Below are 25,139 nucleotides of genomic sequence, written 5' to 3'. Positions count from 1 at the left end.
TTCTTAAAAGTTAACTTCTGTAACTTCCCCAACTCCTTAAATCTTTGAGCTGGGTTCCTACCATTCCACTGACACTGCTCTCCCCAAAGTAACTAAAGACCTAAACTCCAAACACAGTAGCCTTTATGCTGTTCTCATCCATTCCAACTTGTCCAGAGTATTTGAGCTGGGGTCACTTCCATTCTTTCCATCTCTGATCCCCACATCACTAAATCAACTCATAGATCTACCATGGGATAAACTTCCACTTCTCAGCCTGCTTTTGCAGCACCTCCACACCCTGGCCCTAGCCTATCCATGCCTCACATCACACTGCCATTTCCCACTTCTAGACTTTTATCCACGCTGGTTCTTCACTTGGGATGCTCCTCTCCTCTCCCAACTCAACCACAGTAGTCCCCATTCAGATGGATTCAAATCTTGATTCTCCCTGAGGCAACTTAACACTCCTCTAGAATAAAGTTCACCCTCTCCTGTTCTCCCAGGCACTTGTTAGTACTTTCACAGCATGTTGCTACATATGTGACCTGGTATTGTTACATATGTACATATGTTGTTACATATGTACAAGCATAAGAGTATTGGTCTTCCCTAGAAGACTGCGAGTCCCTCAAGGACAGAGATGACATCTCACTCATGGTTATAACCTACACAGGGCCCAGCACCCAGAACTGCCCATAATGGGGCACGCTGGGACTTACAAAACATTCATCAAATTGAACCTGAGATAATAGAAACTACTTAATGTTCTCCTTTCCAAGTTCCTCTTATATCTTTATACAGGAAATTCTCTATACATAGTTTATTACATTTAATTCTATGTCACTGTCAGCCTCATGACCCCAGTTTGCTCTCCAACTAGATTTTTTAAATTGACAGTGAAAAAAAAATCAGAAAATAATATAAAATTTAGAGCCACATCTGGAACATAAGATAGGACTCTAAATTTTATATTTACCACAGTGCATGAATAAATACACTCTCTAAAGAGAAAATTACTATTTGTTGACCACTGACTGGGATAAGAACATTACATATTATTTCAAATGCACCAACTCAAAGAGGCAGGTGCCACCCCCATTTTTAAGATGAGGAAACTGAGGCTCAGGAAAGTGAAGTGATATACTGAAAGCACACTCCTTCACTCAACATGCTCCCTCTCGATATTCCTTTGCTCCTTGGACATTTCATGTTTTAGCTTCTCTCCCTCTCATTTTCCCCTCCATGTGTACAGTGAGGAGGAAATAATCTGAAGAGCCCAAAGCACCGTGAGAGTCACAGGGAGAGATCATAAAATCCAAATCTGGATCAGGTGTCCCTATAGCAGTTACTGATGACACTCGCAATGTCAGAGTTATATCAAAAGGCCTAAAACACATCATGAACAATGAGTTGAACTGAACCTGAAATCAAACAGGATGATACCCAAACACTGAAATAAGAGTCCCAGAAAAGGTCCCAATAACTTTTTGCTTTCATCCTACTCAACATCAAAATGACCTAGTAGCTAAGAAGCGGCTTTTAGCCCAGCCTGAGTGAACTCCTAGGACCCAAGGCGACCAGAGTTTAAAAAGGTCAATACGAGAGCCAGCTCTAGGTACGCCCTTGTCTTTGCCTAACTCAGAGCCCAGAGCGGGCGGCCAGCTTTCCGTGTTGCTTCAGGAGGCCCGGCAGTGCAGCAGAAGGAGCACTTTGGAGTTGAACTGACCTTTCCAGCAGGCTGTTTAACCCTTCTGAGCCCCCATTTCCTCAGCTGTACAAGTGGAGGATAATCGTACCTGGCCACAGAGCTCTGTTAAAATGGCTGAACAGGATGACAGCTATAAAGTGCCTAATCCAGGAATTGGGACACAGCTGGTACTAGTTAATGAGTGCCAAGTCGGCAGCCAAGACACCATGGATAATTTTCAAATGTGTGCAGTATTTAATGTCTCTTCTCTGCCACCTTATTCATTTGATTATTAAGAAAGGAGCTTCCTAATGTTTCAGTCAGGATTTGATGGAGTTTAGGAAGCTAAGTTATGACTGAACAGCAGCACACACTGAGCCCACGTCCTTCTCCTTGTCATTGCCTTGCTGATAAACTGTCAGTGACAGAAGACCTCGGTTCCCTAACCCCACAACCCTGCCCTCGCAGAATAGAACCAGTAGGTGGACTAAAGCACAGCAGTCTGGTCACCAGAGAACAGGGCCCCTGCCAACAAGACACGGACAATGAGTTCAGCTGAGATTTCTCCATCACTCACTACGGTCCTATCTCTCTTGCTGGAAAGACACACACACACACACACACACACACACGCACACACACACACACACACACACACCATGACTCTTACCTCAACTGGGGGTGTCTCTCCCAGCAACAGGTTATTAAAAATGGTAGCATAATCACCATTTAGATTCATCAGTTCCTCGTGGGTGCCTCTTTCTGTAATACAGCCCTCTTTCATGAAGATCACTTCATCACAATCAGCCAGGTACTGGAGACAAAGACAGGGACAACATAGTGTGGCTGATATTTGTGCAAATACATCCAAACGCCTATACCTTAGTTCAGCGGTTCTCATCTGGAGGTGAACAAGCCCCCCAGAGGATACTTTGTAATATCTGAAGACATTTTTGGTTGTTACAGTTGCGGGGGAGGGGGTACTACGGCCATCTGGTGGATAGAGGCCAGGGATGCACAGGACAAGCCCCCCACAAGAGGGAGCTCTCTGGCCCCCAAACCCCACTGTGCTGAGACTGAGAACCCCTGCTTTAGTTTGTCCTGCCTCGTGATGTAGTTCAAAAACCATTTCCTCTAATTTTTGACATAAATCTGCTGATGAAGCCACACAAAGGCCTGCATTAAACTTCACATCCCTTCCCTGCACTCAGAAGTACATATAATTAGTCTCTCTGCGGCAGAATGGGGGCTTAGCCCCCCAAACTTGACAACATATGCAAAACAGATGGTAACATCTTTGAGCTGCTCTCTGAAGTGGCTGCTGGTCATGGAACGACAGAGGGAGAAGAGCTTGTTTTCCCTAAACAGTTCCCACTCGCGTATAGATGTTAACACAACCCTTTCCAAACTGTCTCATACCCAAACTCCATTTTCAGTCTACTCCTCTCAGCCCTTTTACTTACTGATTTACATGCAGAAGCTAACATGCTCCAAGGATCTCTGATTCAGATGGCCATCTGATATAACAAGCTTTATTAGTACAATGGGACAGGGGGCTATTTGCTGAGGAAGTGAACACTCATGATTCCAGGGACCTCTAGGAGCCCCACAAAGATACCTGGACCAAGCCCACCTCCCTGTTTCTGATTTCCCAAGCCAAGGTGGGGAGCCTGGGGAAGGAAGCACCATACCTGTAACTGGTGGGTAATGAACAGAACCGTCTTCGACTTGAGGTGCTTCTGGATAGCACTGTTGAAGATGTGATTGCCCACGTGGGCATCTAAGGCACTGAGGGGGTCATCCAGGATGTAGATGTCTCGGTCACTATACAAGGCCCGGGCGAGGCTGATCCTCTGGCGCTGCCCACCACTCAGGTTGGCTCCGCGCTCGCCAATCTACAGGAGCCCAGAAAGCACGGGAAGCCTCCAGCTCAAGTCCAGAACAATGCTCAGTGATCACCCCAGTCACCTCACCTCTCCTCCACCCAAACCAGCTTCTTCTCTTCACTTCCCCACCTGGATGAAGTGCTGCCATGTCTTCCAGAGCCCACACAGAACTGGGGGGGCATCAGCCCGGATGGCTCCTCCCCTCCCACCACCATCTGGTTCCTAACCAATCCTGTATCTGAGCCTCGCCACGCCCTCTTGATGCCCCGCTACAATCCATTCTCAGTGGGCAGAAAGACCTTTCCAAAACACAAAGCTGACTATGTCCCGCCCTTGCTTAGTCCTAAAGAACATAATCTAAGCCCCCAAATATGGCAGACAAAGCAGGCCCTTTACCACCTGGCTTCCCAGCAACTCTTAGCCTCCACTGTCAATCCCCCTTCCATACCCTGGGATCTGAGCATTTTCAATTGTGTGTCTATTATGAACACACACCACCACTGTCATGCCTTCTCCTGTACTGTGTCTGCTCAGTTCTGGTGTCCTCTCCTCTGTGAAGCCTCCCCTCCCCCTCTCCACTAACACCCAAAAGAAAGGGGACTCTTTCATCAGCCTATTTTGTGCCTATTTGTCGGGATGTCTCTCTCGATTGGAAGCTTTTTGAGGACACAGACTATTGTCCTTTTCTTTTATATTCCCAGTGCCCCCAGCAGCTTCTGCACATGCAGTCGGCATATAACAAGCACTTAATAAATGTTACTAAAAAAACAAATGAAAAAAAATCAATTGTCAAACGGTAACTGGCTCTGTATTTTTTAAAAATCTTATCCTTAAAAAAATTCAATTAATTCAGAGGTTTCAAATAAGAACATGTATGAGAATTGCCTGCAGGGCTTGTTAAAACATACTGTGGAGCCCCACCCTTAGAGTCTTGGATTCAGTAGGTCTCGGGTGTGGCTGAGAATCTGCAGTGATGCTGCCGATCTGCTGCTAATCAGGGGAACAGGATCTGAGAACCAGTAAACTAATCAAACCATTCAAATCTGGTTTGAGGGCTTAAACTGAAGTCAGCTGAATAAAAGAGTCAGCCCCAGAGACCTCCAGGGCAGGTCATGGGAGGTGAGTGTCAACACTGAAGGCACTAGCCAGTTCCAAAAACAAGCCTCTGGGAACTGTCCCAGGGCAGAGAAGCAAAGAAAGGCGGGTTTGTGCTAAGGACTCTTTATTTCTAGAGGGAGAGGCCTCTCTAGAGACCATATGTGAGTAAGGAAGTTGGCAGAATGAAGTTCAGGGGAAGAAGCTCAACAGGCACATGCTTGACTTTGGTTTTAAAAACGAATAGGGTAGAGGGCTTCCCTGGTGGCGCAGTGGTTGAGAGTCCGCCTGCCGATGCAGGCGACACGGGTTCGTGCCCCGGTCAGGGAGGATCCCACATGCTGCGGAGCGGCTAGACCCGTGAGCCATGGCCACTGAGCCTGCGTGTCCGGAGCCTGTGCTCCGCAACGGGAGAGGCCACAACAGTGAGAGGCCCATGCACCGCAAAAAAAAGTAAAATAAAATAAAAATGAATAGGGTAGAAAACATGAATTCTGAACCAACAGTGGGATTTTGTTTAAAATCCACATGACATGAAATATTTATACGCTTAAAACAGGTAGTGTTGATATTCCTGCCTTAAGGACCAAATGCTTTCCTAACATAAAGTCCCAGAGAAAGTATAACTCCCGTGTAGGTTCTTCTCCCATGCATTTAAGATGCACTCCTAGGAGGTGGCTCTGGCATAGCCCTGCCACCTATCTTCCAGAATCCTCTCTGCTAAACACCCTGGCCCACCAGGGACAGAAGACGTGTACCTCCGTCAGGTCACTGTTGGGAAGGATGGCCAGGTCAGGCCTCAGGCAGCAGCTGTTCAGCACAGAGTTGTATCTGAAGGACACAAAGAGACTCAGCATCAGGGACACGGCTGGGGTAGAGCCTGCTGACTCGGGCTGCCTGTGTCTCACACAGCCAAGATGAAAGCATGACAGAAACCAAACATTCCTTGCCTTTCTTCATCAAATTCCTTCCCAAAGAGGATGTTGTCTCTCAGAGTGGCATTGAGGATCCAGGCCTGCTGCGCCACATAAGCGAAGGTTCCATTGACTGCAATGCTGCCCTCTAGAAGTGACATCTAGGGAAAGAGACACCATCTAATGGCATCACAATGCAAAACCATCACCCTAAGCCAGCAGAACCCCCGACATTCCACAATGAAGTTGAAAATCTTGGCAATTTCCCTGGATGCTTTTTGAACCCAAATCTGGACCTCACCTTTGTTCCACAGAGAGCAAAGCTACAGCAGTAGCTACAGAAGTCAAGAAAATCAAAGTTCTCCTTGCTTACGTGTGATGGGAGCCCAGCATAACCCATGATTTGAATGAACAAATACTTCATTCAGCAACCCATAAGCTACTTTATTATCCTTTTTTCCTAACTGCAAACTGTTCTAATTGAAGGAAGCACAAGCAGAAGGCCCCTGCAGAATTCCCCTGGGGAGTATGCTGTAAAGATTTAGAGCTAGTCCCTGCCTCAAGATAAGCGCAGGTCAACTCATCCACAGAATTAATACAGGCTGTTGGCTACGTCAGCTACTTCTGTAAAATGAGGACCAGAGGGGAAAAAAATTCCAGTCAGACATCAACTAGTATTACTGAGTATCTACACAATGATGACAGACCCTCCCCTCCAACATGAAAAGACTACATGATGATGAGCCATGTGCTTAGAATTGTGTTTTCAGTTGCAGTGGTCGACATGAATCTATTTACCCATTTTATGCTCTTTCAGTGTTCCTTGTGGAACTAACAGTAAACGTTTGTCTTGGGTTAGGAATGCTATAGCATGAAACGGTTTCATTAACCAATCTGAACATACAAGTTTGCCCTCTCAAACATGGCAATGCACAGTGTACACACACAGGCCACAACACAGTACCACAACTGCCCCCAAACAGGTTAAGTACACTGATAATGCACTCAAGTGTTCAGAAACCCCCTGAGGGTCTAACTGTGGAAATCCAGCTCCCTCGGCTGCTACAGTACAAACACCCCACATTGCAGACCGCCAACAAAGAGTTACACTCTAAAGAAGCAGGGCTGACCGGTATTCCCAGACTCTCTGTCAGAGAGAAGGCTGTCAGGATTTGATCCAGAAGCAAAGACCCACTCATTTTTCAATTTAACTGCTGCCCACTAACCCTCCTTCCCCTTCACTCCACCTGTGTCTCTCATCACTAGCCCCGAAATCTGGCTGATGATCAGAAATTACATAGGAGGTCTTTGGCTTTTTACGAAGACCACTGGCTGAGCCCAACCACTGTACAGCCTCATAAAGCAGAAGCCGGTGTGGGTGGGAAGCTGCACCTCCAGATGATTTGAATATAGGCTTCCTCAGACCACCCCAGGCACCACTGCTCCAGAGGAGAGCCACAACTCCACCAACTGTGACAGTGACGCTGAACAGGACCAAATATTCCACAGACTGGATGCTACAAAACAATCTTCCCCAGCCCCTTCTCCCATTTGTCTAATTTCCTCAATATGGAAAAATGACTCAGAGGACTTCATCCATCAGGAGGAATAACCTTAAGTTTATCCTCATCTCAACCAACAAGTCAAGCTAGTTTAATCCAAATGCTGACAGCCCTCTTCCGGGCCCTCTGAGCACTATTCACTCACTGCCCTGTGCTGTGCTTGTGTGTCTAGAAGGCCTAGCGCCCCAATCAGACCATGGACACTCCTTTTTTTGGGGGGGGGCAGCGCTGTGTGGCATGCGGGATCTTAATTCTGCGACCAGGGATCAAACCCACGGCCCCTGCAGTGGGAGCATGGAGTCTTAACCACTGGACCTCCAGGGAAGTCCCAGACCATGGACTCCTTGAGGGCATAATTCTTTCAATGGTTAGGCTGAAAACAGAGTGGGTCTTTACTTCTAGATCAAATCTTGAAGGCTCTCTCTCTAACAGGGAGGCTGGTGAGGCTGGTCCATTTGTTGGCAGTCTGCAGTTTGTCCATCCCTTACCTCTGACATTTCCCAACACACTGTCCGGCATACCTATGGCACTCAGTAAATACATGCTGAATAAAAGAAGGCAAGAGAAACAAATGACTCCAGCTGGGTATCACTCAGTCATTCAGCCCCCTTCCAGATACAGTGCTGTTGTTAAGGGGTAGGAAAGGCAGGGGGCAGGGTATGATACAGACCTAGGGTCATTTTGTTTCCACCTTTCCTGACTCTCTTCAGGAAATAAGTTCATTTTTCCTGAGACTCTGGCTAAGCAGAATCCAGAGAAAGAAGCAGAAAATGCCAAGGACAATAACAAAATCTTACCTGGCCTAAAATGGATGAAATGAGAGAGGTTTTTCCACTTCCCACACTGCCACAGATTCCAACCAGTTTACCCTGGACAAAGCACACGAGAGAGGAAGGTCGTTAAAGCACTACTGACCATTCATCTCTAGGACGTCGGATTTCTTTGAAGAAAAAAATGTTAACGACAGTCCATCACTATGGGAATGTCATCCTGAGGACCCAGCAAGTCACTTACCTCTTTTCTCCCTCATCAGCCACCCACGTCATAGGGTTTCTGTGGGGATGCACTGAGGTAACAGATGTGTAAGCCTTTTGGAAAAATTAAATATGTGACAGACATTAAGGTATCCCACATCACTTTTAGAAAGGCCTACCCCCTTTCCTACTTTGTTGGTAACCCATGCTTTTTGATAACTTGTTTATTTTTATTGTTGTTTTTGGAAGAGAGGACAGGACTCTTGAAAATTACTTGATTTTCATTTTATTTTATATGATTTTTTTCTCCAGGGTCTATAAATCATTTTCATAAAAATGATGTGCACTGTGCACTGTTGTTTCCATTTTTCTACAAAACACCTCCAAGAATCTGAGGGCGTATTTTTACCATAAATCCCACATGAAAGTGGAAAACCAAGCCTGTGATTAACTGAATATCCTCAGGCAAAATGATGAGTTCTCCATGGGCAGTGTTAAACGTTTTCAAGAACAGACGGGTGATTTTAACAGGACCACTTGTTCAGCAACACTCTGTTGCCTCAAGACTGGCAGTGAGGAGAGGCATGGAGAGTGGAGGTGTGGAAAGAGCGTGGACTCTGGAGGCAGACAGGTCTTGATTTGAGTCCCAGCTCCACCAGCACTTGCCAACTGTGTGGACTTGGTCTTATTACTTAAACGAATACTGTCTTTCTAACTGAGCTTTGAGCAACTTGGAAGGAGCCATCCTTGCAGGACCAAACACAGTGTCTGGTACTTAATAAAAGTATATTGGACAAAGTTTTTGACATGGTTCAGGGGGTTGAAAGATTACAGCCCAGTCATGATGAGGAGACCAAGTCACAGGCTCAGACTCTGCTCAGGTCGGTCAGGTTAACACAGAGAAAACGCTGTTCCGATGACTAAATGGTGACTAAATATGTCCACAATGAAGTAAGTGCCTGGGGCACAGAAGACATCAGGCAAATATTAACTTCCCACCTCTTCTCTAAAGAGGGGGGCTGGGGGAATTGTGGTATCTCTTCAAATAGCTAAAGGTCTGTCATGTGAACATGGACTGTAAAGGGCACAAGGAGGATCAACAGATAGAAAGGAGAAGAGTAAATTTCAGCTGATTACAAGGAATAATCCTCTAATAGAGCTGATTAGCAATGTGATATAGTTGCCTCAATCAAGATAATCGTTATTAAATAAGGAGCCTGCTGTTAAAAGTTAATTGAAGTCTGGACTTCCCCGGTGGCCCAGTGGTTAAGAATCTGCCTGCCAATGCAGGGGACAGGGGTTCGAGCCCTGGTCCAGGAAGATCCCACATGCTGCAGAGCAACTAAGCCTGTGCGCCACAACTACTGAGCCTGCGCTCTAGAACCCGCGAGCCACAACTACTGAGCCCGTGTGCCGCAACTACTGAAGCCCATGAGCCTAGAGCCCATGCTCTGCAACAAGAGAAGCCACCATAATGAGGCCCGTGCACCGCAATGAAGAGTAGCCCCCGCTCACCGCAACTAGAGAAAGCTCTTGTGCAGCAATGAAGACCCAACACAGCCAAAAATTTAAAAATTAATTAATTAATTTTTAAAAAAAGTTAATTGTGGTTAAGAAAACTGACTTGTGTGCCCTCCAATGATGAACCATGCTAGTTGTTTCAGGTGGTTTCACAGAGGACCATCTTCCCCCGCTCTTGTCTCTAGCTTCCAAGAGCTGGGAGCTTTTTGTTTTCCCTTTAGTCCAGCTCTGGATCTGTGTAACAGGCCTCACACCGCATTAGAACCCCCTAAGCCCACTTCCAATTAAGTAGATGAACATTCCTTACCACCTCCATTACTACCACCCTTGGTCCAGAAAACTCATAGGTTTTTCCTTCGTTCTTCTCACTTCCCTCCTTGTTTCCCTACACACTCTTCTGAATCCAGAAGCTAGAATTCATACGTAAGTCAGATCACATCACTCTTCTCCTCCAAACCCTCTAACAGCTTCTCTATCCATTCAGAGTAAAGCAGAAATCATTCCAGGAGGCTCTGGCACCCCAAGCATCTCTGCCCTCAGCACCCTCCCCTCTCTCCCATGCTCACTCTGCTCTTGTGACAGGCACACTGCACACTCGGGGCCTTCGTGCTTCTGTTCCCTCTGCCTGAATGCTCTCCTTCCTCCACATATCCATATGGCTCGCTCCTTCAAGTCTTTGCTCAAATACAGGCATACCTTGGACATATTGTGGGTCTGCTTCCAGACCACCACAGTAAAGCAAACATCGCAATGAAGCGAGTCACACGCATGTTTTGGTTTCCCGTTGTATACATAAGTTATGTTTACGCTACACTTTAGTCTACTAAATGTGCAATTACATTATGTCTAAGAAAAACAATGTAAATACCAATTTAAAAACACTTTATTACTAAAAAATGCTAACCATCATCTGAGTCTTTAATGAGTCATAATCTTTTTGCTGGTGGAGGGTTTGAAATATTTTGAGAATTACCAAAACGTGACAGAGACATGAAGTAAGCAAATGCTGACAGAAAAATGCCAACAGGCTTGCTTGATGCAGGGTTGCCAGAAGCCTTCAATTTGTAACAAATGCATTATGCCTGTTATTACCTTTTTTTTTTCTTTTTTTGGCTGGGCCGCATGGCACGTGGGATATTAGTTTAAGTGAGGCCTTCCCTTAAGAGGCCTATTTAAACTGACCACACCTGCTCCCCGCCCAGCAAGCACTCTATCCCCTTTCTTCGTAGCCCTTTTACTTGTTTACCATCTATCTTTGCTCAGAAGAAGGTAAACTCCAGGAGGGCAGGGATTTTGGCCTATTTGGTTTTTCGCTGCTCTATCGACAACTCTGTAACAGTGCCTGGCAGGGAGCTGGCACTCAAAAATGGAATGAGTAGATATATATACACCTGGGACCCTCTGGATGCTGCAGCCCTCAACATGGCGCTGGCTCCCAGTCATATTCTGTATTTTAAAAGCCTTGAACCTGAAGTGTCTATGGCAGCCACTCTCTATAGGAGGACCTGTGGGAGACTCTAGTCCTGTGTTACCTGGGCTGTGACATCATATACCATAGCGATCCTTTACTTACATTAAAAAATAAAGTTACAATAGAATTGCTGAGCACAGCATCACTGAGAGTACCTATTATATGTCAGGTTCCATGCTATGCACAGCCCAGTGCTAATAAGAAGCTCACACAGAGTTACAATAACTAGAAATAATTATTACAGCTCACATACAACTAAATCAAATCTATTCAGGGCAAAATTGTAGAAAACCCGCTCGAATGCTTCATTTCCTTGCTTATAAAATGAGTATCTCATGAGAGCAGTTGTTATTCATTTCTATTGTTAAATGCCTAAATATCCCTTCTAGAGGTGGAACTGGCCAGATTTGCTCTTTAGTTCAAAACCACTCCCAGAGAGAAAGCCTTTTGCTAAAAGGACTGGCAGCTGCCTACCCCTGCCAGAATAGACACCTGGTAGATGGTTACCTCTTCAATTTCCAAGTCGATGCTGTACAGCGTCCTCTGCAGGCGGAGGTTCCCCAGGTGGGTGTGCTTGCCCTCTTCCTCCTCAGGACTGGGCCGCTCGTCACTGTCCAGGAGGAGGTGGCCCTTCTGCTCTGCCAGCACTGCCTGATGCTCAGTGGGCTGCAGCTGCCTCACCTTCTCTTTCTTGCCCCTGGCAGCCCTCTTGTCTTTTTTCGTTTTGGGGGTCAGCTTGGGTGAGTTCTGGAGACTGGAGTGGGAGGAGTCCCATGCCAAGGTGGCATTTTTCATCTCTATCGTGATGTGAGGGCTGGCTGGTTTTTTCTTTATCATGTGAACCTCTTCCATTAGAAACAAACTCTGATAGGAGTTGTGAGAGAGGTGCAAAGATGAGACACTGGATCAAGACCAGGGAGACAAGCCTAGGGCGTACACTCACGAAGCAAAACACATCAGGCTATACAGTGGAAGGAAGCTGAAGGGCAAAAGGTAGCTCATTAGTGTAGCCCAGCCTCAGGCCCACGGAGAGGTCAGGGGAGTGTGGGGACACCCTCGGGATGGACAGGGGCCTACTTAACTGGCCCAACACTCAACGCTACCAGTTACATGCTAAACGACTCTTTCCTTTTCCACCAGTCTAATGTGGACCAAGGGCTATTTAACTGACTGGTCTGCAGCCCCTGTTCTCACTCATGAGTTGCTGAGTAGCAGGTAGTAAAATGCAAGCAGCAGAACCAAAGGGCGGGCACGCTGCTCTCCTGCCCAGACCCTCATCACTCTGTTTGCCTTCCAGATCACTCCTGCAGAACCCCCAAGCCTAGGCACTTCCCTCACGCACATGTCGGGAGGAGAGGCACAGCTGAGATTGTGACCAGGCCTAGCTCGCTCCGGTTAGAAAGGAGTACCTAAGGTTTTACTGACGGCGGAGTACATCTTCTCGCCAACAAGTTCTCATATCTTCCAAGTCCTGCCTCGGAACTTGTGAGAATTCAAAGAAAGGGCTTGCGTGGAAGGGAAGGGTATCTCCCTCAGAAACATCCTTGGGAAGAAAGAAAGACTCTTTCCTCCCACTCATTCCCCAAGTCCCACTGAGTTATATCAGGGGAAGAGAAATGGAATGCTTGAAAAGCTAAGTGTCTCTGAAATTAGATCTGAAACAGTGACCATAATAAACCTCTGCCCAGGACCAACATGTGCCCATGACTTTGAACCCACTTCTGACACCTCCCTTAACCCAGTGATCTTCCCTATAGGGCGCTATCCCGGTTGGATTCCCAGTACGATTAAAAATTTTTTTAAACATTAGAAAGTCTTTAGAGAAAAGATGATTTTTAATGGAAGGACAACTTGCTTAGTTACCGAGAACCCCTAACTTTTAAATTTTGCAGGTGCTATTAAATGTACCATATAATCCCCTCGCCTAAGAGCAAGCTCTTTCTCCTAAATCCTAAACTCCTAAGCTTGCTCTTTGCATCCCTAAATTGCCAGGTCTCCTATCCATTCCCAATCCCTGATCTTCCCAGAAATGTCATGTTTCTAAATCTCCTAGATAATCTTCACTCTTGGTCAACCTTTAAAAAAAAGTAGTTTTTTTTTTTAAGTTCAGTTTTCTGAAAAGAGCCATTGGTTTCATTTGTTCAGAGCCTTCCTGAGAGACTGGGCTGAGAATAACATGGCAAATATTCTGCCCACCTTCACAGAGTGAAACCATATGCTGACGGAACTCCTATCACTTCTCTCTCCTAAAGAGTTACTAAATGGGTCTTGTAGGCCTCATGCACTGTATAAACTACGCTAGTGCCTCTGGCTTGCACAGCTCGTCCACACGTTCCCTTCCCACAGGCTCCCTGCAGCCCCGCACTCCTCCCAGGAGGATTTCAGCTTCAGGTCACTCTGCCTGGACATGCTGAGGCACACAAGCGCCCCACACACCTAAATTTATATCTACTTGGATTTGCACCTGCCAGGACAACAGAATCTTGGAGATACATAAACCATAAACCTCAACTTTACATCAAAACACTACTCTCGCTCACTGAAGCAATCAAATCAGAATGTATCTTTTGAGCAGAAGAGGAGACTACTCATAGGGTTGCCAGATAAAATACAGGATGCCTAGTTAAATTTTGATTCCAGATAAATAATGAATAGACTTTTAGTATAAGTACATCTCATGCAGTTATTAACTGGGTGGCCTGTGTTTTCATTTGCTAAACCTGGCAACACTATACTGGTGACTGTCTTATCAGAAAAGTTAGAAGGTGGCTTCTCACTGCCTTTTCTAAAGTTATCATCCTCCCAGAAGTGGAGGCGGTGGGTGGGGGGGGAGGAGGAGACTGCCAAGAGGAATTAGCTAGAGTGCGACTCATTCTCATGAGGCATACAACAGAGCTGGGGGTGATGTTGCTTCTATTATTAACTCTGAAGCTTCCTGGATAGAGGAAGGATCTATAGCGTGAAAAGCCACCTGCTAAAACAGGTTCTCACTAGTAAGTGAAAAGAAGAGAGCTCTCGAGAAATAAGGGGGTTGGGGTGGTGTGTGAACAAATCTGTACTATAAATTCCTATTCCTTCGTCCAAAATACTACCAAAGCCATTCACTAAAAAGGGCAGAGAAACAAATAGGAGGAAAAATTTATGCTCGAAACATCGGCCTTAGGGGTGGACATTCTGCTTATCACAGATAATTTCAACTGATCTATCTTCAAGTTCACAGACTTTCCTTTGTCACCTGTATTCTGCTACTAAGTCCATTCAATATATTTTCAAATTTTGATTAATATATTTTCTTAGCTTAAAATTTTTTTATTTGGTTATTTTCTATATCTTCTATTTCTCTCCTGAGACTTTCTACCTTTTCATTTCTAAGGTCTTTTTCTGATAATTCCAACATTTGGGTCATCTCAGTATCTAGACTTTCTTTGTATGCAGAGTAATTTTGGACTGTATCCTGGGCATTTTGAATATTATATTATGAGACTCTAGGTCTTGGTTAAATCCTATATAAAATGTTGCATTTTTCTTTTAGGAGGAAATTGATCCATTTAGGATGAGTTCTGGTCTGCTTCCTGTGGGCTATTAAAAACAAGACAACAGGCCCCAAATGGAGTCACTTATGCTAAGCCCCACGTCACCAAACTGAGACTTAACTATAGTTTCCGCTCTCCCAGAAATGAAATATTAAACAAGTCAATCAGCAATCACCTGATCAGCACTAGTTAGGTAACCTGCCTGATAGACCCCTACCATGCCCTAAAGGAAAGTAACCTTGTAATAACCAATGCGATTTTCTGCCTAGAATAACTTCCTTGTTCCTGCTCCCTTCTACCTATAAAAGTCTTTCATTTTGTACAGCTCCTCAGAGTTCCTTCTAGTTGCTAGATTGGATGTTGCCCAATTCATGAATCGCTGAATAAAGCCAATAAGATTTTTTAAATTTACAAAAAAAAATCTGCCTTCTTCAAAACTAGATATTGTGGGTTCTACAAAATAAGGCTCTGATTACAATTAGACCATTTCTTTTCACGTGGCTCTGGATCTTGGCCTTCTAGCAGCCAGGCTGGGGTGAGGGAGGGCTTAGGGCTAGGGTCAGGGGGCACATTCTTGAGGACTAGCTTTCTTGACCAAACAAAATTCACCTGGTTAACTTTAAACAAGTAAAATATAAATAAATCTTGGGAAGCTATTCTCCATGCTTCTTAAGAGGAAAACCCAATTTGTTTTCTCCTGAACACCTAAGGTGAAGATATCAATCCCTCAAACACCTGAGCTTCAAGCCTTCAAGGTTCTGACCTTGCTTTTGTATTGCTCTCAGCAGCCAAGAAGAATTAGCAGGAGCTACTCTCTGCAGTGGCTTTGTCAAGAGAGTCCAGCCACACAAGTGCTGGACTTTTTTTTTTTTTAAGTATTAACCACTTTCAAATATCTATCTCCCTCCACCCTCCCAAATATATCTACCTCTTGTATCATGTATTTGTATTATTCTGAAGGCACAAAAAACACAGTCAAGGCACAATCAACTAACCACCTGCAAGGAAAAAAAAACCCTAATACATACTTAACTGCAGTTCTCAGTATGATCTAGTCTTATGACTATTCCCATGTCACTGCATTACCTGTATCATGAGTGGCAACCACAGGGCAGGGAAAAGAATCAAAAAGAGCTTATTCCCGACAGTATTTTGGTAGAGGTAGATGTAGATGTAGATCAAGGTGAGAAAAAGCTGACAGCCTCCTGATAATTCTAATTGCCTAGGTTTGAATCACGTAAAGACCCAGTAAATTAAAACATATATCCATGTTAGGTCCAGGCAGAAGGGACTAGCTCTGAAGGGGAACACTGAAATTTTGGAAGCCCAGAACTAGGCTGTCTACAAAAGGTAAAAATTCATATTTCTTTGAAAAGGTCCCCTGAGTCTCCTCCACTGCCCCCTTTCTTACCAACTTGCCGAAAGGCTAAAGGTGAAAAAAGCCAAGTGCAGCCAGCCCATGTGGCCCATTGGAATAAAGGCAGCAGTTAGTTTTGCCACAGCTCCTGACTCGGAGGAGGGAAGGGAGCCACTTACCTTAAATCTGTCGACAGCAACGGATGCTTCTGAGAGGGACTTTACTGAGAACGGTGTAACTTTCAAAGCAAAAGTCATGGAATTGAAGACAGTCACCACTGTGAAAGCCTGAAAATAGGAAAAGAGAAGAAACTGAGCCTGAGGAAGCTATGCGACTAAAGTAACACGACATCATCAATTTCCTTTCAGGTTTAAGGAGGGCTGTAACTTGACTGTCAAATGTTGGTATGAGTCAGATATATTTCAGATATATATTTTTTAAGGTAGAGTTTTTGAGACCTCTAATTAAAATTCTCAGTGAATCTGAATCAAACAATGACCTGTATTTTCAGAATTAAACCCAAAGTTGTAAAACAACCCGTACACTTATTTGTGCACTGGGGCTAAATCCCCACTCTTCCACTTCTCAGATTAACAGCATGAATGAAAAAAGTCCAAATCTAGTAACCAGAGGACTAGAGCATCTCTATATGTGGTATTTCTAAAACGTCCCCAAGCCCTGAGGGCTCACTGACCTGTGCAGCTGTCAGATCAAAGCCAAGGGTCATGTGAACAGAGAAGGTCACAACACTGGCGATCACCATCACAATGGGAGCCACACCGACGGTGATGCTCTGAAAGTACCCGGCTTTTTCCAACATCCGACGTTCCTCCTCTCGGATTTCTAAGAATAAAAAGCAAGCCAGTTTCTAAAAAGCAAGTCGAAAGAACCATGGGATATTGCTCCTCTGTCACCAAACGAGACTTGGTAGGTCTTCAGCCACCATAGGTTTTAAAACGACCCTGTAACATTTATGATGCAAAAAACTAGGTCAATATGGCCATCAATTACAATCACAAAAGCTGGCACACAAGCTTGAGGTTTGAAATGGATCAAGGCACAGCAATGAATCTAACAGAAAACAGTCACTACTTCTCAGTACAATGATCATCTTCTGCCTTAGTCTAATTCTTTTTGCAAATTTCTTTTGTTTAGAAGGAATGAACACATTAATCATATCTGCTAGTGGCAGTTTTGTTTGCTTCCCTGGTTGTTTATTTCTAGGTTAGGTACTTATAAGAAAGACTATACAACGATAATGGAGAATTTAAAAGGAACTAAGATTTACTAGGGTGCCTACTGTATGTTGGTGCTAGAATAGAGGCTTTCACACAAAAAGCAGTAAGGGTGATTGGAGGATGAGTGAAATACAATTTTTGTAAGCAGAATGATGTTTCTTAAATATTTATAAAACTGACAACCTTATTAACAGAGCAACCATGGAGTACAAAAGACCAGGGAGTAAGAAGTATGACAATAAAGCAGTGAGGTATTTTCAAAAAATTTTCAACCATAAAAGCAATTTTTCTAGGAGACTATGAACTGACCTTTAAAGGTATTACCACTGTCCCAAACACTGGGAAATATATTGAGAGCCAGCTCTCAAGTCATACTTTAAAAAATTCAACTCACTGCTTTAACATGTATCACATAACTTGCCCAAGTCTATAATGAGCAAGAATGCTCTTTTCAAGCTAAAACACACAGGTAAAGATACCAAAGTCAGGGGCTGAAGGATGAGTGGAGTCTCAGAAAGAAAATTATAAAACTGAGAAAATTAGAATCTGAGAGCCGGAAGGGACCATCATTGGTGACCCTGCCAACAGGCTTGGCAGATGTCCTGTTAGCACCCAATTGTTCCATTCTATTGGCAACAAAGTCACTACTTAAAGAAGGAGCCTAATCAACTGCTGGATGCTTCTGACCACTCATAATTAAAGTTTATGAAGTGGACACAATGTTCCTGAAGGTTTAGTCAACAAACCAAGCAGTGAAAATAAAACAGCTTCCTTGATCTGAACACTGTATTTCTATTCAACCCAAAATTGCACCAACTTTTAAACTTCTTTTTACTTTTTTATTTTTTGGCCACACCACGCAGCATGTGGGATCTTAGTTCCCCGACCAGGAACGGAACCACGCCCCCTGAGGTGGAAGCGCGAAGTCTTAACCACTAGACCGCAGGGAAGTCCCCTGCACCTACTTTTTAACCGGATCATATTCAGGTTAGCTCACTGTGAGATTATGGTCAATGAACAGCCATATCTTTTATATTTAAATTAAATTTAAATGTAACTATGTCTTCTCATTTGAACTCTAAAGTGCCTTTATTTATTTATTTATTTATTTATTTATGGCTGTGTTGGGTCTTCGTCGCTGCGCGGCATTCTCTAGTTGCAGCGAGCGGGGGCTGCTCTTCGTTGTGGTGCGTGGGCTTCTCATTGCATTGGCTTCTCTTGTTGCAGAGCACGGGTTCTAGCTGCGTGGGCTTCAGTAGTTGTGGCACACGGGCTCAGTAGTTGTGGCTTGTGGGCTCTAGAGTGCAGGCTCAGTAGTCGTGGCGCACGGGCTTAGTTGCTCCATGGCGTGTGGGATCTTCCCGGACCAGGGCTTGAACCCGTGTCCCCTGCATTGGCAGGCGGATTCTTAACCACTGTGCCACCAGGGAAGTCCCCTAAAGTGCCTTTAAATATATTTTTCTTAAATTCACCTGTTTTAGGGCCCAAGATTTCAATTTTTGTTGAGATCTTTTGGAATGCCCAGCTAATGTGCTAATTATTCCTCCAAACTTTGTGGCATTTACATACGACATGTATATGTCTGCAATGAATTTACGGATCAGGATCGGGGCAGGCACTGAGAACCTTGTGACTCAACACAAATCAGTTATTTGAAAAGAAACCAAATTAAAAAACCCCTGTGAGTGAGTGGCAGAGCGAGGTCCAGAGTCCAGCTGTCCTGACCTCCAGCCTAGCCCTTCTCCCAGCACGACCCCCAGGGTCTCACACTCACCTACCCGTAGTGCACATGCACACACAGAGTGGTGGGGGCAGAAGCGGAGCTCTCAGCAGCCACTTGATACTGTTTTCTGTGGTGTCCTCATGGCCAGACCAGAAAATTATGGGCTGGATGGGAGTATAGATAGAGGGCTTTGAAACTGAATGAATTACTCATAACCAGCTGAGTTATCTTGGGAAAAATCACAATTTTCTCAGGTCTCAATTTCCTCATTTGTGAGATGAGGTTATGGGTGCCAGTCTCTAAGATCCCTATCAACGTAAAGCTCATAGGCTATTATAAGAACATAAGGTATTATGATCCTACGACATTAGGATTTCCAGTAGCTAATGTGCTCAGGAAGCACAGAGGCCAACATCCTTCTACCATATACACATATGAAGTCTTTAAACTCACTTTGTACACTCTGACAGAATGCTTTGACCCAGGCATACATTTTAATAAATTTAATGTAGGTAAGGACTTCATTCATCTTCTGGACACGGTCATCTGTGACGGTCACACATTTTCTCCTGAAATATGCAGTGATCCGTGATACAAACATCTGAAAGGAAAAGCGATGTCATGCCAAATCAGAGTTTATTCAGAGTTAGAACTGTCTAGTCCTTCTGGGAGATAAATCCGCTTAAGATTATTATAAATAAAGTGAGCATCCCATAGTTGTACTGCTTTTTAATAAAAGTGGTCTATTAAATGATAATCAAATCGTATTTGACTCTTACTTATCCTTTGGAAGAAAGTTAAGACAAGTAAACATTTGTCCTCAGAGTTATCAGATATCTATGCTACCAAAGGGAAGCGGGAGAGCCATATCAGTTAGCATCACCTTGAGGTGGCGAGACTCAACCTCTCCTGTGTTACCTGGGGGAAGCAGGGTTCACCTGCTGACCTCCTTCACTCACACTCCCTCTTTTTAAATCTCACTTAGGAGCTACTGCCTTTATTCAAGTGACCTCTGATGTCCTCTAAAGTCAAAATGCTGCCTGTATGGATTGAACACTGTCTAGCTCTTTCCAGACATTTCCAAACCAGGTACCTGTTTAAAGGAAATTTCCAATCTAAGATGTGACACCTCGGTGGTGCCTACTATATATAGGCCAGTGGAAGTAACTCATCTGAGGAGAAGCTGCCAAAATACGGTAAGGAGGCTTACTCACCATTGCAGGATAAAAGAGGATAAAAACAGCTGATCCCAGGAAGCCTGTTGGTCCCAGAATAATTACATTATAAATCATGCCCAAGATGGCAATAACAGGTCCTCCAGCCAACAAGCTGCCAACGGCAGCTGCCTCGAACATCCTCTGTCCATCGTTGGAGCACAGGTTGATGAGCTACGAGACACAAAGAGCAGTGAGTGGACACTGCGAGGACGCAGGCACTGCCTCAGGAGGAAGAGGAAGGACAGAACGGGGACCCAAGGTAAGGAAAGAGCTCAGCTTGGGAGCTTTCTCTCTGCCCTGGAGCAAACACCCCTCGCTCACCTCACCCACGGACTTCTCCTTAATGTTCTTCAGCTTAAGGATCTTCTTAAACGCCATAGTCAGGATGGCCCCCCGCAAGCGGACCCCAGTTCGGTAATTCAATGCCCACGTCAGTGCAAGTGACCAAGAACGCACGATTTCTGTCAGGAGGAGGCCCAGGACTAACAGCAAGCTGTACTGGAGGTTAGACTCTGTGGCCTGGGTGTACTCCAGGAGGTGTTTCACCACGAAGGCCTACAGGGAGAAACACACACCACCGTCAGCTTCTCCACGGCACTCACACGCCACGCCACAGTTTTATGTTAAGTTAGAAAGAGGAGGCAGCTCCACTGTACAGTGATAAGTGCCTAGGCAGAGAAAGACCTTCTCGGAGGACCGACTATTGCTGACGGTCCACCTGCAGCTATTTACGCAGAGCAATTTGCAGGAGGTAGGTCTAATTTGAAACTTTCTTCCTTCAGGACACCACCAAAACCCATACTCTTTCTAATGTAACATAAACCTGTCCATGAGCTGAAATTCATTCTCAACACACGGTCATTAAAAAGTATATATTTGACCTTATTCCAGTATCTCCACACAATGATACATTTCTTTACATGAAATTAAGACCCTTTTTTTTTTTTTGGATCGTTTCAAACGTGCTTATTTGATAAAAAGGAACAGTGTACCTACAGTTGGACTGGGGAAGAGTGAGAAGTGCATTTGCAAAACATTCCTGAAAATAAACATCAGCAGTTTAATAGTGCAGAAGAGAGCAAACAAAGCTGACTATTCAAAATCCAGAGACCCTCCCAAGGGCCCTCCCACACTCCCCGCTCCCTCCCAAAAACAAAAACATGTTACCTCAGGTAGCACATGTCTAACACCACCTGCAGGGAGGGAAGGCAGCAGCCCCCAAGAACCACCGAGTGCCACCTCCAGCTCTGAGGTCCTGCAACGCCGGAGCACACACTCACACGAGGCACATTCAGCAACAGGATTAAATACCAGGAAGTGGGAGGTAATGTACTTTTATTGAAAATGAAAAAAATAAAAAGTACCATCTTCAAAGAGCATCTCACAGACACTGTACAACAGGAGGAGCATTGCGGTAACATACATGGGAACATACAGAGTCGAGTTATACAGGGCTAGCCAGCCAACAGGTCTGGCCTCGACTGTTGTTTTAACTACACACAGTGGAAATTACAGCATAGAACCAATATCTGTTTCCAGAGTCCGGAATAGCACATCAAGCTGACAGCACTTAATCGGTTAGGGCTCGTGAAGTTGCAGTTAGCCTGCAATAGAGGAGATTCTCCAGGAATAAAGACCTTGCTGCTAAGGAAAGAGAATGAAGAAAACAAAAAACAAAACTGAAAACTCCCCAAAGAGTTGATTCTGCTTAAAATCACCGGTGCTGTCGGTGCACTAGGCTGTGAGGGGTGACCTCTGCTCTGGAGGGAATACAAAAATCTAGGCCTCAAGGAAAAACGGGTGGCATCCTTCGGAGTCTTTTCGAGTCCTTGCAGCTAAAGTTGATCTTGCCAAAAATGAAACAAAACAAACCACAACAAAAGAAAGCCAAATCAATCCCCCTCCCCGAAGGAAGAAAATAAAATTAAGGAGAAACCCATCCGCCCATCTACACCGATCCTTATAGCAAAGGGTACTGTAGCTGGAAACCAGCGGTTGAGTGACAGACAAAAATGGAGGCCAGAAGCAATTGTCCTGAAGCAGCTAATGCTGAATTCCAGAACCCAGACTCTCTCTGGGTAAATCGGTATTTCTTGTTTTTCCTGAGAGGAAATTAATATCAGATGTCGACTAGATCCTAAGAGATTCCCACCAATCGGATTTATGTCAAGTCTCAGTAAATAACCTGATCAAATAAATAGGAGATTTCAGATTCCAAGAACTATTGTATCCCATCTCTCCCCTCCCTCGGATTTTTAGGTTTTATATCCATTGCTTGGGTCACCACTGCATACAGCTGGGTTGTTGGTTTACTAGCAAGAAGATTGGCTTCTTTTCCAGTATGCAATCCAAAATGTGGAACTGAGTCACTGAGTGGCAGGGTCAAAACCCCATTTTCCTCACGTGAAGCAACTCAGTAAGATGGCGGTGCAGTAAAGCATTTTCTCACACACCTCGGCACTGACGGAGCAGTCTCCAAAGGAAGGCGTGAAAGGACAGCAGGTTGTAGTTTGGGGTTCCTTCCTTCCCATACCTTTATTGTGCCATTTTTCAGCACCAGGTAATAGCATTAGTACCTCCCAGAGAGGAGGAGCAGGGGGAAGGTAAAAGACAAAATGAATGCTTACACTATGCAAAACTTTCAAAGGGGAGGGAAAAGAGGAAACAGCAGATTAAAGAATTTCCAACACATAGGGGGTTTTTAAAAAACAATTACATTTCAAACCATTTTGTATGGAACAAAGGAAAAAAAAAAAGGTTTTCATGAAAAATCTAACCAAAATTTCGTTTTAAAAGGTTACAAATCAATCATTTAAATTTAAACAAACTGGGAGAAAACTCGAGACTGTCAGCATAGTTGTCTGGCTGTGGAAAGCATTCCCAGTGAATAAACATTACCTTACCTGAACTCTTGGCGAGAGATTCTGCCCAGCTTGACTCTCTCATTCTGACCGCAGAATACAGCCATCCTGAAAATTCTAAAGAACAGCTTCTGTCACTGGTTCCACTACAGAGACACTCCCCCCAAATCCAGATCCTGACAGCATCAAGCAAGCTGCAGCTGGAGAGAGGTTGGAAGGGTGGGAAACTTACCTCTCTAGAGGCTTTTCACTGTCCTTTCCCCAAAAGGCCCGTGAGCAGAGTTAGCATTCACCAAGAGATAGCACTGCAGGAGGGAGCCGTCTCTTGCAGATCTACAGGGCGGATGCTAATTCTTTACACACAAATCATAGGTCAGGCCTGGTCTTTTAAAACTGTTTTAATCCAAGAAGGCCGCAAATCATCTCTGCAAGTTTAGCAGTTTGGTCACTCATCGTAGGTCAGGACCATACCCTTAGAGATTCTGGCTCTCCATTAAACACTACGGTGACCCTTGGACACCGTGTGCAGACCACTGGTCCACTGGCGTCACTGAAACCTTAGATCATCTTGATCATTAATGTCCAGCCCCAGCTGGCCAACAGTTAAGAAACAAAACAAAACAAAGTCACTTGATTGTGTTTTATTTGCTCTGCATACGGCTACCAAGGTTCAGTGAGACCTGAGGGGAGATTAAAAAAATATATGGTATCTGGGGAGTCAGATCTTACGAAGATTTCTGTAAGAACAGACTAAGCCAGTTTGAAAGCCTTGCCGTATTAGAAAATGTGCAAAAATCTAAAATGGATGTTCTTCCAGGGGATTTAAATCCACAGATGGAAGGTATGCTCATTGCTAAGACTAATCTCAAACCCGATCCTTCAAATTTCCAATTAAAAAGAAATCTGTCAGAATTAGAGCTCCAAAAAAGTTTTCATTGCTGACAATTTGAAATCTTCTTTTATTAATTAGAGACACTGTGGATGGGACCATTGCTTTCTTGATTGTTCTAGGGGAAAATCTCCCAAAATAACACAGGCCTTAAGGTGCTCTTCCTTAAGAGGGTAGAGAAAAGGAAAAGCGTGCTGCTGTTTTCCTATTAAAGGAAGGCTCTCAGCTTTCCCTGGCATCTAGAAGAGTTTACTAGAGATTAGTATTCCAGTGTGCTGTGCCTTAAAAGAGAGATAAAGGAGTATGCAGATGCTCAAGTGAGTGACTGTAAGGCCCCCCAAGCTGAACAAGCATAAGAAACCTTTTTTTCCCAAGTAAAAAATTAAAATCCCAACAATCTATGGAATTTGGGGGGGGGGAGGTGGGAAGATCCAATTAAATTCTTGCGTTGGCCAAATGGAATCAAGGAAGCCTGTATACCGTTCTACCCAGCTGCAAGAATTCTTCCAAAGATCAGAGCAGCCACCAGCCCTGTAGTGAAACAATGACAGAAGCTCTTCTTGGGGGAAGCTGGTCCTATGAAAACGTTTGCCATTTTGGTCAGTGACATGATATTCAGTTACATGGTCCCTCTTACTTAAAACTTATACAAAAGTATGTTAGTTGGTCAATTAATAAGAAACCCAATACCAGAAAAGTAGCGTTCTCTGCTCCAGAAAAGAGATCAAAACTTTAAAAAGGCATCAGACATTAAAAACAAAAACAAACGAACAAACAAAAAAACATAACAGAAAAACTGCAAATTAGTTTTACCTAATCACCATGCACCTTAGGCCCATACTTACCAAAACCATGAACCTCCAGCTTACCCACACACGGAAAACGCACAGAATAAGGAGCACTACGGCTCCGATGCCTCAAGGCAAATATGTAGAGAATAGATTTAATCAAAGTCTCAAGTGTAAGGCAGCACAGCAGGTGCAAGAAACAGGTGTCCAGAAAACAGCATGACCGTCACTCTTCTCCCCTACTCTGCTTCAGCAACACTAGGACAACCAGGGCTGCAACCCCAATACCTGCCACACGGTTTACACCATAAACCAGAACTTGAAATGGACTTCAGGTTAGCCTCTAAGAACCTCAACAGTCCTCCAGCTTCTTGAGGGCTCATGTGCCACAGAACCGTCAAACGTGTGACAACTCTGCCCCCAGACCTTCAGTGTGTCACC

The 25,139-nt window shown here is 44.5% G+C and overlaps 1 protein-coding gene across 7 annotated transcripts in view; it reads right to left on the bottom strand.

Moving 5' to 3' along the window:
* The window catches only part of ABCC5 (ATP binding cassette subfamily C member 5), an 89,500-nt gene that overhangs the window by 37,848 nt on the left and 26,513 nt on the right, over positions 1-25,139 (bottom strand). For 5 of the 7 annotated variants that reach the window (XM_082625828.1, XM_082625826.1, XM_082625827.1 and 2 more), the window contains 11 exons: positions 20,482-20,715; positions 20,158-20,331; positions 19,397-19,544; positions 16,677-16,825; positions 16,162-16,269; positions 11,600-11,956; positions 7,924-7,995; positions 5,601-5,725; positions 5,409-5,481; positions 3,361-3,564; positions 2,340-2,483 (listed from right to left, as the gene is read on the bottom strand). In XM_082625828.1, the coding sequence (XP_082481954.1) occupies positions 2,340-2,483; positions 3,361-3,564; positions 5,409-5,481; positions 5,601-5,725; positions 7,924-7,995; positions 11,600-11,956; positions 16,162-16,269; positions 16,677-16,825; positions 19,397-19,544; positions 20,158-20,331; positions 20,482-20,715 (1,788 nt within the window). Of the gene's footprint in view, positions 1-2,339; positions 2,484-3,360; positions 3,565-5,408; positions 5,482-5,600; positions 5,726-7,923; positions 7,996-11,599; positions 11,957-16,161; positions 16,270-16,676; positions 16,826-19,396; positions 19,545-20,157; positions 20,332-20,481; positions 20,716-21,478; positions 23,139-25,139 lie in introns of those variants that run through there. The other 2 variants (XM_082625831.1, XM_082625832.1) reach the window with 2 other exon arrangements.

The sequence above is a fragment of the Mesoplodon mirus genome, assembly GCF_964341445.2.
Source record: "Mesoplodon mirus genome assembly, chromosome: 6".
Taxonomy (NCBI): domain Eukaryota; kingdom Metazoa; phylum Chordata; class Mammalia; order Artiodactyla; family Ziphiidae; genus Mesoplodon; species Mesoplodon mirus.
Note: the sequence above shows the minus strand (reverse complement) of the source record. Positions and strands in the feature narration are given on the sequence as shown.